Source organism: Varanus komodoensis, unplaced genomic scaffold, assembly GCF_004798865.1.
Source record: "Varanus komodoensis strain SLA01 unplaced genomic scaffold, ASM479886v1 scaffold1, whole genome shotgun sequence".
Classification (NCBI taxonomy): Eukaryota; Metazoa; Chordata; class Lepidosauria; order Squamata; family Varanidae; genus Varanus; species Varanus komodoensis.
In genome coordinates, this window is record NW_025335268.1 from 84,056,418 (window position 1) to 84,070,155 (window position 13,738).

Here is a 13,738-nt window from a genome sequence, read left to right on the forward strand (position 1 = left end):
TTACAAAAACAAATGTGCATAGCACAAGCTAGTGAGACCAACTTTCCAGGGGTGTTTTCAGAGAAGGAAGTTATGCTGCTATCCTGTCTCATTCATGGACATTTATGTATGGGGGCGGGCTATTGTCATAGTCTTTCACTTCTGACTGCCTTATGTTTTCGTATCATTTCTATCTTTTCCCCTAACACAGAGGTTGTTTCCAGATAGAGGACTCTAAATACTAAAGAGCAGAAGGCACTGTGCAACTAATATATTTTCCTTCTTAATGGATTTTCCATGGTAAGAAAAAGATTACACAAATAGATAATACACACGGACACACATATTGCTTGCATATAAAAACCTTGCCTAGAAGGACCAGGAACATCCATTAAGGCAGACAAAGGACTTCAAATAGCTAGCAGTTCTAGCCTTTTTCTGGTAGCAGCTCACATGTCATTCACAAATGAAGCACATTGTGTAGGCAATCAGAAAGCATTTTATAAAACATCCAGCCATTTTACAGATAGAAAACAAGCAGGCAGTGGATAGTCTGAAAGACAGTAGTCAAAGAAAACACAAGAAATTGCTCAAAATCTCTGCACAAAGTATCACCCAAGAATGTGAGCAAACTATTCCATAAAAATAAATACATGCACACACCACCATCTCTGTCATTGAATGCTTTTTTTCTCAATAGTGAGAAACACACACATGACAAGCCAAAACAGTCATTATTTTAAACGCATGACTAATTATCAAATACTCTACCCACTGAGGTCAGCCTAGGGTCAACATTTGTCATTTTTGTTCAGGGTCAGGTTATAACAGTCCTCTGCTCCCAAGAATTTGGCAGTATATAATGAAGCACTTGTGTCAGGGTTTTTTTTCCAGGTCTATTTTTAACTGTTTAAAATTGTGCATGCTAACAACTTCATATCCTTTTTAATTAACGAGTATTTGCAGCTTGCAATTTGCATGAACTGCCCAGGATGCTTAGGTTAGTGGGTGGTATAAAATAAAATTCATACAATAGTTATAATTATTATTTTATTATGTTTACTCGAGCACTGTACAGTCTCTGATCTGATCTTTTAAAAAATACTCTTATGTCATCTCCCAGCCCTGATGAGGGCAGAGGACCAGCAGGCAATTCGCGGCGCGTCCCTCCAGGAGCGTAGTGACGAGTATTTCAATTTCACCGCTTCGCTAGCGCGCATGCGCGCTTGATATAGCGCGCGCGCCTGCACATCCGCACATTTAGAGCAACACAAACCTCCCGTTTCCAGGACTTTCTCGTTCCAGTGCGCATGCGCCTGCAGAGCACGCATGCGCGAAATGAAATTACTCTGATCAGGTTTTTTAAAATTTATATACATATAGAGCCGCGAAGAGCTATCGGGACGGTGGGGACGCTCGAAAAACTAGATGCGTCGGTAGTTTCTCCACCCTCAGCTGGTAGAGTTGAAAGGTAAGTGCATATACACCTTACGTACACAGCCCCCCTCACCTGCTCTTGACTCGGGGAGGTAGCAGGTAGGGATGCTCGCAGTTGCGTTGTGAACGGTAGCTTGGTGCATACAGACGTGCACGGTGCGTGAGGACTCTTCTTACCTGAACCTGATTTGAGGTGTGAACTTCAGTAAGACCCCAACAGGAACGGCAAAATACCGAACCTGTCTTTTGCATACACGGACACACCTGGTGCTGTTTTCAGAAGCTATGCTGGACAAGGTTTGATGGTCCATTAGCCTTTTACTGTTTCCCTGTTTAGGGCTGCTGGGCCGTGCACTAGGCAGATACAGCCTGTGAAGTCGTGGACATACTGTGAAGGAAAAGATTACAGTCCTATTTGCCTTGCCTTGCCTTTCCACCACTGGGTGGTAACCCAGGTGTAATAGCCCTTAGAAAGCCTGGGGTAGTTAACCCCACAACATGAGTCCATATTACAGGGAAGACTATAATATAGCTTCCTTATTAAGGACACTGAGATGTTTTCTGGTCCTGTGAACAAGTCTGATAAGTTATGCACCTGAGACATTTCAACAGATGACTAAAGTTAACTGCAAAACAGATAAGTTAGTGTGTGTTTTGATGCAATTTTTCTGTAGAATTTACTGAGTCAAGGTTCCAGCTCAAGTTCTGTAGTTTATCTTTCTCTGGGGAAGCTATAATAGGGCCTCAGCTGGTATGGACACAGCTGTGTTCTGCTCCCACTTTTGTTCAGATGCTGATGAGGGGGAATGTTACTTCCTTTGAAGTAACTTTCAAAGGAAGTTCTGGAGTTGCAAGATCTGTTTTGGGGTTCATGTCTAGACAGAGTGGTTCTTAAAGCACCCTATGCATAATAGATTGAAACAGAGCTTGATTTTAGCTATTGCTTGGGTTCCCACAGCCCTGTGAGAGATGAAATAATTAAAAAATCATTTTCTTATCATCTAATAGCAGAACCCATTTCCACAGACACTTATTCCTGAAATTAAGCAGTGGACTTCCAGCAGGTGTTCCTACTAGAAAACAAGTACAAAAATGATACTTGCTTATGTTTTGCTGAATTGTTTTACAAATAAGTGAAGATACTTGCAAAGCTAGGGGGGCAATTAAGTTACAAGAGATGAACACACTATTAGAAAAAAACCTCACTCTTTTATTGCTTATTTGATCACTTAGGAAAACCTAAAACATGCATGTGACACTTATTGAACTGTGGCCATGTTGACAACTTGTTAAATACTTAAGTTTTGGATATTTTTGCCTTGTTGTCTGTGATGTTTTTGTGAATTATCAGCTTTCTGAGTTGTATCCCCTTTTCATTAAGCTGTCTTCATGGGCCCAGATATGATATGGAATAAAAGGAAGAGTTGTGTTTTACCTTATATGTAGGGGGGAAAGAAAAGAAAAGCTGGGGTTTATGATCTGATGTTTATACTAAGGAATAAAGAACTCTACCACAAAGTATTCTTTATAACATAAAACTATTCTTTTATGGTAGGACTATCACTTAGTGCTGCTGCTGCTTAAGGCTAATGCTTTCTTCTGCACCCTGGGAATATTTCCAAACCAGTCCTTTTATTGTGCAATCAACCTTTCTTATTCATGACATTTTACTGGTAGTCCCAATGACATTGTATTCCACTTACAACCTTAATATGTTTTCCTGTCACTTCTTCCACAAAAAATCAATTACAGAGGAAAAACAGAATAGAATTATAGAATAGTATAGTTGGAAGGGGTCATGAAGCCATCAAGTCCAACCCCCTGCTGTTGCAGGACACTAATTTACACCATCCCACTCAGATGACTGTCCAGTTTCTTCTTGAATGTCTCCAGTGTGGGAGCACCCACCACTTCTCTAGGCAGTTTGTCCACTGCTGTATTGTTCTGACAGTGAGGAAGTTTTTCATGATGCCCCGCCTGAATCTGGATTGTTGCAACTTGATTATTCTGTGTCCTACACTCTGGTATCAGTGAGAAAAGATCTTGACCTTCCTCTTTGTGACAGTCTTTGAGGTACTTATAGAAGGTATCATGTGTCCCCCCCCCCCCCGTCTTCTTTTCTCAAGGCTGAACATGCCCAGTTCTCTCAGTCTGACCTCATAAGGCAGTTTCCAAACCCCAGATCATTTTTGTTGTGCTCCTCTGGGTCCTTTCTAATTTTTCTGCATCTTTTTAAAATCTTGGTGCCCAGAACAGGACACAGCATTCCAGATGAGGCCTGACTAGTGAGGAGTATAGGGGAACCACTACTTTAATGATTTGGAAGTAATACCTCTATTAATGCATCCCAAAATAACATTTGCTGTTTTGGCAGCTGCATCGCATTGTTGGCTCATATTTAGCCTGTTGTCCACAATAGCTGCACAAGGTATTTTGATTGGTAACACTAGGAACTCTCTATCTGGAAGCATCCTGGATTGTATTATTAATTTATTTTTATATCACCCAATCATATTTCCATCTTCTAGGGTATAGCAGGAATGTTTTAGTGACTAACAGGGCATTCTTACACATCTGCTTAGAAGTAAGACTCATTAAGTTCAATGGGTCTTGTTTCCCAGTAAGTGAGTATTGGATTTCAATCTAGCAAACTTCTCAACATGCTAATGTTTTTTATTTTTATTCTTATAATTGTACTAGGGTAAATATAATAACAGAAGAGCTTTGGTTATTGGGCAGTCTAAAAACAAACTAAATAAACAAGATTTAAGAAAGCTTTATTAAAGGTAAGAGTTGACATAACACTACTGCAAGTTTTCCCATGGAACCTGGCTGCAGATGTGAGGTTCCTCTACCAGCATTCCTGACCTGTTGGCCTCCAGATGTCTTGAATTTTGACCCCACATGCTCTAGCCAGCAAAACCAATGGACAGGAATTCTGGGGATTATAGTCCAAAGCATCTGTAGAGCACCAGATTGGGAAAAGTTGTGCAATTGGATTTAGAAAAGGGTATGTAATGCTCTTTCTATAGTCAAAGCAGATGCCTTAAGTCTTAGACTGATTGGAAGTTAAGAATGCAATCCTATGCAAATTTAGACATGAAAACGCCCTACAACTTCCAGTAGTCTCCTGCCAGCATGGACTGTCTGGGAATTCTGAGAAATGTAGGATTTTTTTTTTGTGTGTGTCTAAATTTGCATAGAATATGACTTAAGACAATAATGTCATTTCTGAGACCATCTTCAGGGATTTCTTGGCTTATTCTCGTAAACATTGTACACTGTGACCTATTCAGTATTTGCCAGAGCTTTACTTTCCTTGGTCAGGTTGATTCTCATAACTGTACCCATTTCATCATAATAAAAATTAAGTTAAAATATGAAATGTTAGCAAAAAGTGACCTATGTAGACACCAGTTCAAATCCCTGCAAAAGTACATATTCTTCATTAAATACGTGTAAATGTTTTAAAAAATGGTTTGTTCATCCTGCTGTAAGCAGACATCTTTTTGCTTCACAGCCTAATATTTAGTTTTAATACTAGCAAAATCTTATAGTAATTCAATTATTTCTTTTGTCCTGCGTATTTTATATTTTTCCATCAGTATTTCATTGTGACATGGTTTCTTAACTGATATTTTCTTAAATAGAAATGTTGTATTTCAGGAAATAAAATGGAAAATAATTGATTGGATTGAGAACGGCAACCATTCTGCTGAAGCAAAGAAGTAAACCAAGAACAAGAAAATGCCAGCTATAAAGGTTTTGCAACCTGTACTAAAAATGAAAGTGGATGAGCTCTTTCTGTTCTGGTTGAGTGAAACTGCAACTCAGGTGATGCTCAAGGACTATTTAAGAAACATAACCAATGAGGAGAAGATAGAATGTGGTAGTGGTGATGCTAGCAGCAATGAACAGATTACTCAGACAAACTGTATCTCCAAGCAAAGCATGCTAGGCAATTTGATGTCTCCTTTGACTCCTAGCAGCCCTCCCCATCTCTCCACTGCTCTACCTCTTGGGAATCCAAGTAGCCCAAGAGGTTTTTCTAATATCCGAGGACTACGTAGATCTTCAAGCAGCAGAGGTGTAAGTAGTCAGTTATTTTGCTTTGTGCACAACTGTAAAATGCTGTCAAATTAAGTTTCATTTGCTAGGAACAAAACCTAATCCCCAGCCCTTGATGTACACTGTAGCTAAAATAAATAAAATTTAAAGTGGCCTGTAGATGTCAATATATGCAGGAAAAGAATCTGGCCTGCTTCAAATAATTAATTTTCATTTAATACAAAACTACATGTGAGTAACAAATTTCCATGGGAGATTCTAATCAGTTGCTTTTCCCCTTGATGGTAGTGCTAAGAGGAAATCCATTGAAAAAACTGCCTCACAGAGGAAATACCAACTGGCACAAGAGTTTGGGAGTACCATAATTCATTTTGTACTTTCTGTGGTAATACTACTATTCCAACACACTCATCATGTATGTTTTCTACAGTAAATGTATTCTAACATTAAATACACAATATCCAGTTGTTTGCTTTGGCAAACAATTGAAATAACTAAATGTTCAATTCTATAACTTTCTATACAAGCATTTAATGCTTAGGTTTTTTATATTGCATTTAATTTCATTCTATGAATTGTTGTTAACTACCCAGAGAGCTTTGACTATTGGGCAGTATAGAAATAAATAAATAAATTGTGGTGTACCAGCAAAGAAGGAAAACTTAGTGTAACATTGGATATTATCCATACCTTCCATTTCTTATACAAGCACCATTTAGTGCACTCACACAGACGGCTGACATCAATGAATTTTATTGTTAACACCATGATATTTTACTAGCCTTCTCTTCAGGCCTATTCATCTTCAACAGACTTACTTAGTTGAACTTAGTTGAGCAGGGAACCTAACAGCTGTGATGATGCTCAGAATATTATGAAGCTGATACCATTTCCTCAGTTCCTTCAAATATGAGCTAATTATAGTCTTTTTTTTTTTAAATCCGTCAGTACTAGTTTCCTTGCATGGTGCCCCTGCATCAGCTGTTAGTCCTCTCTCTCCCTGGTGAATAGCATACCAGACATCATCGATACTATAGAATCTCTGACATAGCTTTATTAATGACCTCTGTTTTAACAAAAGTGCTCTGCCTTCGGGCTTCCTCAGTTCACCAAGGACTTTAAATAGTACAGAATATTTTTTAAAACTACCCAGAATTTTATCTGTCTTTCGATGGTTATTCTTGCCAACTGGACTAAGCATATTCTCAAGATGATATACTGAGAAATGTTCTTCTGAATAGCCTTTGGAGTAAAATATATACTGGCTTATTGTCATAGCTTTGACGCTTGACTTGTAAGGTGATCAGCAATCGGCATTGTAAGTTAAAACTGTCATTCTGCTGTCCAGGCAGCCAAACCTGCCATTGTTCATTTCACATTCTAACGTGCTATATCCTATTTGGCTCTGAAGAGCAATAATTTGGAACTATATGACATAGCTTTGCCCACCCACTAGAAACTTACCTTAAAATGTTTTGCATCCCTTCTAGAAATGGATGGCTTGGAAGTATAGTGAGTCACTTGGAATGGAGATGGCTAGTACCAAGAAGGTCCCTCTGTTTGTGCTTTCAGTTCATATGATACGTAGTGCTGGCAAGTTGCTTGAATATACAGCTGAAGTACACACAAGAAATTTTTACTAATGAACTCAACAATCTTTTAACAAAGTAAGCCTCATGCTCATCTGACTTGTTACGGATATAAACATGTTGCAAAGGTTATGCACACAACTAATGTACTATTGTTGCTGGTGGACGACTGTGCATGATAGCAATCATAAAATGTGGCTTTAGTGGTTAGGGACTAGCACGTGCAACTTTTTTAAAGCCTCCTACTAAATGCTTCCTTTATGTTGCTGCTTTAATGCTGAAAAAACCATGTAACTTGCAGTAAACTAGTAGTAATATTAAAATGCATAAATACTATATTCATGTTCTACTAAAAATGTTTGTGATGTTGAAGGATCAAGCTATATGTGCAACATAGTCCTTGCTAGAATTGGGGCAAAGAAGAGAGCGGTTATAGGCAAGGTGGAGCAAGGGACCTCTAATTGACTGTGGTATAAGGCAAACTGGGCAGAAACATGTCAGAAGTTTTAGTAGAATATTATTTATTTTATTTATTTATTTATTAAAACATTTTTATGCCGCCCCATTCGCCGAAGCCTCGGGGCGGCTCACATCATTAAGTTAAAATAATTATAATATAAATTAAAAATATAAATATTAAATTAAAATACAACAAAACAGTATAAAATAAGCCGCCCTGGCCAGATAAAACCAATAATGTTAACAATTAAAATGATGCTTGAATAAAAAGGTCTTCGCCTGGCGCCGAAAAACAAATAACGACGGCGCCAGGCGGACCTCTCTGGGGAGCGCGTTCCATAACTTAGGTGCCACCGCAGAGAAAGCCCTCCTTCGAGTACCCACCCTCCTAATTTCTTTCATGGAGGGTTCCTGGAGAAGGGCCTCCCCCGCCGATCTCAAGGGGCGGCTGGGCATATATGGATGCAAGCGCTCCTTCAGGTAACCAGGACCCAAGCCGTTTAGGGCTTTATAGGTCATCACCAACACCTTGAATTGGGCCCGGACTTCAATGGAAAGCCAGTGAAGCTGACGGAGAACTGGAGTCATGTGAACACAACGCCCAGTCCCCATCAGCAGCCTGGCAGCTCTGTTTTGAACCAGTTGAAATATTATTGCTACATTGATATCATGCCTTCTTTCTCCCTGCAAAGGATTCAAGATGGCATACATACCATCTTTCCTTCCATTTTATCCTCACTACTACAACAACAACAACAAGGTAGGCTAAGCTGAGAATTAGTAACTGGCACAAAATTATCTATCAAGCTTCATGGTCAAGTGGGGACTCCAGCACTCTGAAACTGAATCCTGTGCGTGTGGCATGCTAGACATAATATTAAAGGATGAATACAGACAGCAAGTTTACCATTTGATTGATGGAATTGGTTCATCTGATATTTAGTGGCCATCTCCTTCTACCCTCAATTCTCCCTACCATTATTACCTTTTCCAGTGAACCAACTCTACTAAAAACCAGATAAGTGTGTTTTTCAGATATTGGGTTTGGTCCAAGCATTTCCTTGAATAATCAGTGTATGTAACTGCAGTTCTGATTTTCTACCCATGTCCCAGCTGTGGCCATTTCTGAGGGGGTCTGGTAAGGGGCAGCAATAGAGAAGAGGAATCAGGAAAGTCCCATTGTATGCTCAGAACTCTGCCTGTGATGGTTAGGCATTTGTAACCATGTAATATAATGAATTCGTAGGTGATTATAATGTTTTGTAGAGTACACTTAACCCACCAAAATACCATCATCTGTTAATTCTTTTGATCTTTGGATGGTCCTTCTCATCTTGAATTGAGGCATATTATGTATATTATGCTGTTGCTCAAAGCAGAGACACCTTGCAAGGAAGAAAGGCTATCAACTTAGATATAAATTAGAGGAGGCCATCTTCAGTTATTTCTGCACTAGACTGTGGTCTAAGTGCAACACGTCTGTGTTACTACTTAAATTTATTTCCTTGCTGCTTATCTAGCTCCATTATAACCTTGGTGTCATCTAGCAAAAAAAACTGTCCAGTTATGGGCCACATATGTTCAGTTATACTTAGCCTACTCTGTGTGCATGCATGTGTGCGTCTCACAACTTTGAAAATGAATTTAGTTTCCCTACAAGTGAAAGTTTACCAAACTTGTTGATCATTTTGTATAGGTCAGAAAGGGCCAGATAAAATTAATTTTGGGTGCAGAACTGGTTTTAAATAGGCAGTTTTGGATAGGTATCTATTAGTATCTCTATATTCTGTAATAAGTACTTTTCTTTACCAGTCTTCGGCAATCTTGGTGCATTAAGTTTATTGCAGCAAATATACAGTATACAGTGGTTTTTAAGAAGCTGACTTTGCAACTCAGGCTTTCTTTTGGTAAATTGTAGGAATTTTTGTAGAAGAGATAGAATAGAACACACAAGAAACTGTTCTGAAGGTATAATTAAAGTGATATGATGGCCTTGAGAATTTGAAAGCCCAAGCTAAAATAATGTTTTTCATGGCAACCCTGGACAAGCCTACTCAGAAGTAAGGCCCACTGAGTTTATTGGAGTTGCTGCCAGGTAAATTACTTCTGGAGATGGACTAGGCAGTTATTCTTGGCACACTTTTCAAGGTCAGAATTGCCCAGCTCTTCAGATGAGGATGATGACACCTGGGAAATGGATAGTATGGGAATTGAAAGAGCACAAGTGAGTGCAGTTGTCCCAAGATTGTGGCCCTCAGGTGCTCAGACAGACCATTGCAACAGATGGTGCTTGGAAGAGTAGGAAGGGGACGGAGGAGAGGAGGAAGATGAGCCATTGTCCCTGACTCCATGACATGGCATTGGGACAGCAGAGCTACCCAGAGGGCCTGCATAGATCTAGGAGGTTAGCTGTTCTCCAGAGAAACCCACTCAGAAGGGTGGAGACATCTGTTACCAAGAAGGAGGGTTTTCAGAAGTACCTTTTTGTTTGGGTTCAGTAAATCACTATGTTTATGATTAGAGACTAGTCTTCTAGTGGCTGTAATTTAGTTGTTGTAAAATGGCAATAAAGAGCTCTTTCATAAAGAGAGTGCCTGCATTTGTACACTTTGTACACAGTTCAGTACACTTGAACTGAATTAAGGTAAAACCAGCTCTGAATAATGCTGTGTTAGGGTGTTACCCAGTTAATACAGTCAATCCCCACTCCACCTGCTGTCCACTGTGTTCTCCCCAGATCTGCCCCAGGTTTCTGGGAACCCTCTGAAGCAGATTTTTGAAGGACACAGGAGAGAGAATTTTACCACACAAGTGATCTTCTGCTAACTCACTATTGGATTCCAACCTGAATAAATGTTGCTTATATTAAGGTGGTTCCTCTGTTTTTGGAATCTTTACATTTCAGTGTGCAAATAATTTGTTGTAATATTTAGTTAAAAAGTGAGACAATCTGTCAGTTATGATCATAAGCAAAGCCATCCCGAATTGTACCAGAGATACATCTAGTTCTTTTCACTCAGTAGCCCCAGTCAGCTACTCTTGAAAAGTAGCACCCTCCCAGTTATGTTCTTCAGCACCTGGTGTTCATAGGAATATTATTTCTGATACTGGTGGTAACATTTAGCCAATCAAGACCAGGAGCCTTTGATAGATGTACCCTCTGTGAATTTGTCTGATTCCCTTTTAAAGCCATCCAAATTGATGGCCGTCACCACATTTTGTTGTAGCAAATTCCATTGTTTAACTTTGTGCTGTGTGAAGTTTTTCATTTTATCTGTTCAGATTCTCCCACCAATCAGCTGCATGGAATAACCTTGTGTCCTAGTATCATGAGAGAAGAGGAACCCTAATTTTTATCCACTTTTCTCACACCATGCATAATTTTGAACACCCCTATTTCTCCCTTTGCTTACCTAAGCTAAACTGTTGCAGAGGTTTGCTGGTCCTGTCATTTCTTCAGGAACACTTACTTGCTTATGACATTGTGTCAAAACGTAAAGCCTCAAAGTTTGTATAGTGCATTAAATTCTTGCTTTCTGCAAGTTGCTCTTTCTATTTTTGTGAAATCTTGATTTTGCAAAACTAATATGAGGTTTGGAACCAGATCCGTTCTGCTATGTATGTTATACCATAAGTCATAAATATCACAGCTATGTTTTTTGTATGTGCATGCTTGCCAGTTTGCTTCCCTGCTGGAGAAGTAAACTATTTCACTTGCCAGGACCACCCCAACTGGGCAACTGCCTGCATGCCAAAATTTCGAAGGGATGTACCCCAGCAAGGATCTTGGAGAGGGAGCTGCACTGTGTGCTATACCAGCTGATTTGCAGTTGTAGTGTAGATACAGCTCCATGGCTGAGTAATGTCCCCTGCATTCCAGTGAACATTATAACTATCCTTATGATCTCCATCAGCTGCCCGGGACATAGAAACAGTTGTAAAGGGAAGGAAGTAAAAAAGAGCCAGTTACTAAAAATGAACATGAGAAAATAGTATCTCAGTGAACTCTTGATCACTTATGCTATTATAAAATAGCACGACTGCTTTCAGCATACAGGGCAGAAGGGTGAAGCAAAAAACTTTGCACTAGCCTTGCTCTCTGAATTCAAGTCTCCTTCCTAGTATAAGACTTTGTTTGGAAGCAAGCATTCTAGAAATGCCAACAAGCTCCCATTTGGCTTCAGTAGAGCTTTCTGGGTTTAATGTTCTTCCTGAAAGGCAAAGGAGATGCTACACACAAAATACTTGGAGCTTGCATAGAATATATCATAGACCTTTTCAAAATTGGTATCCATAATGCCTCAAGACAACTCAAAGGACAAACATATTAAGAAAAGTGTTATGTTATTTAGTGGAAACATCAGAGAATTAGCTAGAGGCAAAAGCAAAATAACTGATTTTTATTAAAAAAAAAAAGACATATATACAATTCAGGGATGTATGCAGCAATACTTGTCAAAGCCTTCCATCCATTCATGGAAAAAGACTAAATATAATTTGTTACTATGAAGAAGAAGAATAAAAACCTCCAAGCAGCCCATAAATTCTACCCGTTTTTATCTGTAAATTAAAGTTGTGTAGCGGTTGAATATATTATCCTCTGTCAACAAAGAGTTTTAGATCTGAAATGTGTGTTGGTTTGTTGTTGTAGGATTTAAAAACTGCAAACTTTTGAGTTCTTTAGAACTTTTCATCAGATGAGAGAGTTAATACCTAAGATAAAATAAAATGGGGCAGTGGGGAGAGGAAAGTGGCTGGTGTTAACATCTCGCAAGTATGCATTTGGTTGCAGTTGTAAGATGGGAAAAGAGGGGGTATTGCAGATATTCACATTAGGCTGCACCTGGTTCAGGGATGATTTCAGGTAGCACACACTGGCTGCATTTGTACATCATACTAAGACCCACTGAGACTATAGCTGTGCAACATGGATTGTAGAACATCCTGCAATGTGCCCAACAGCTGATTGAGCTCACCATGGCTTGCTCTTCTCCTCCTCCTCTCTGTCATTTAGCTGATATTCCAGTTTTCTTCATGGTAGTTTGTCTCCCCTTCCCTCAAATTATTCACCATGTTGTTTGTTTGCTTGTTTTTAATTTCTCTAAGCCTCAAAATGTGTAATTGGGTCATATTTTTTATTTTTTCAGCCCCAGAAAAGTGTGCAGTTCTGTTATAATTTGTTGTCATCATCACTCTTCAGTGCATCTTACAGCTGTCCCGTATACCTAGTTTTGTTTACTCAAATCTCCTTCTATGCTTTAGCAGTCAAAGAGCATGGAATTTGATTAAGTGATAGTCATGAAAAATGACAAGGTGAGATTCCGTTTAAGCTATCTGCAGTTGGCAAGTACTGAAAAGGATGGGAAAACAGCAAAAGAGGGTATACCAAAGTGGGTAGGGACAGTGTTTCCCATTGTGATCCAGTAGTTTCTAAGTCAGGGGTCTCAAACTCGCAGCCCATGGGCCAATTGCCGGGACGGGTGGGGCATGGGGGAGGGGCCCTGTGGCCTTCAAAGTGCCAGTGGTGCCCGGGCCGGCCTCCGGGAGCCACGCGGGATGAGCAGCCCACTACCACCACGGTGGTGGAATACTTGATGTGGCCCAGCCTCACCCAGACTCTACTTCCAGCGGCCCCCAGGTAAGGTGAGTTTCAGACCCCTGTTCTAAGTGTTGAATTGGCACTTCTCAGGAACCTTCACTTTTTCAACACTTAGCCCAGTCTCCAGCTACTCCTAGAAGGGAAAAGAGTGGCTTATCCAGCTTTTTGCAGCTCCTTTTCAGTGCAGTTACTGTTGAAAATACCATGGTGCTCTGATAGCTCTAGAGAAAATCCCAAGAAAGCAGCTGTGGAACTGAATGAATAAGTCCCCATGGGGAGTACTCTTGGTGCTGACATGCTCCTTGTTCCATCCCCTTTTGCCAACTCCATAAGGATTTTTTTTTAATCTGTTAGGACTATGCCCACAATTTTTTGGTCTTCGAAATATATGCAAAATTGAGGGGCAGTTAATGCAAGAACACAAATGTTTGTTCCATTTACTTAGTAACCATTCAATATACACAAAATTCTTATTCATTTAACTCCCAGTGATTAAATATATATGTACTTCTGCATATATTTACAACTGTCAGGGAACCATAGTAAGTGCTCTGAAAAGAAGTCATGAAAAAGGAAGGAGAAACCAATATGTCCCTTTTCTGGAGTG

General features: G+C 39.6%; 1 protein-coding gene across 2 annotated transcripts in view; it reads left to right on the forward strand.

Annotated features, from left to right (window-relative positions):
- Positions 1–1,314: 1,314 nt before the first annotated feature.
- Positions 1,315–13,738, forward strand: part of PPP2R3B (protein phosphatase 2 regulatory subunit B''beta) — a 38,160-nt gene continuing 25,736 nt past the window's right edge. Inside the window, exons 1-3 of one of the 2 annotated variants that reach the window (XM_044432964.1) lie at positions 1,328–1,450; positions 4,255–4,426; positions 5,083–5,505. In XM_044432964.1, coding sequence (XP_044288899.1) covers positions 5,164–5,505 — 342 coding nt within the window. In that variant the 5' untranslated portion in view covers positions 1,328–1,450; positions 4,255–4,426; positions 5,083–5,163. Of the gene's footprint in view, positions 1,451–4,254; positions 4,427–5,082; positions 5,506–13,738 lie in introns of both variants that reach the window. The other variant, XM_044432973.1, reaches the window with a different exon arrangement.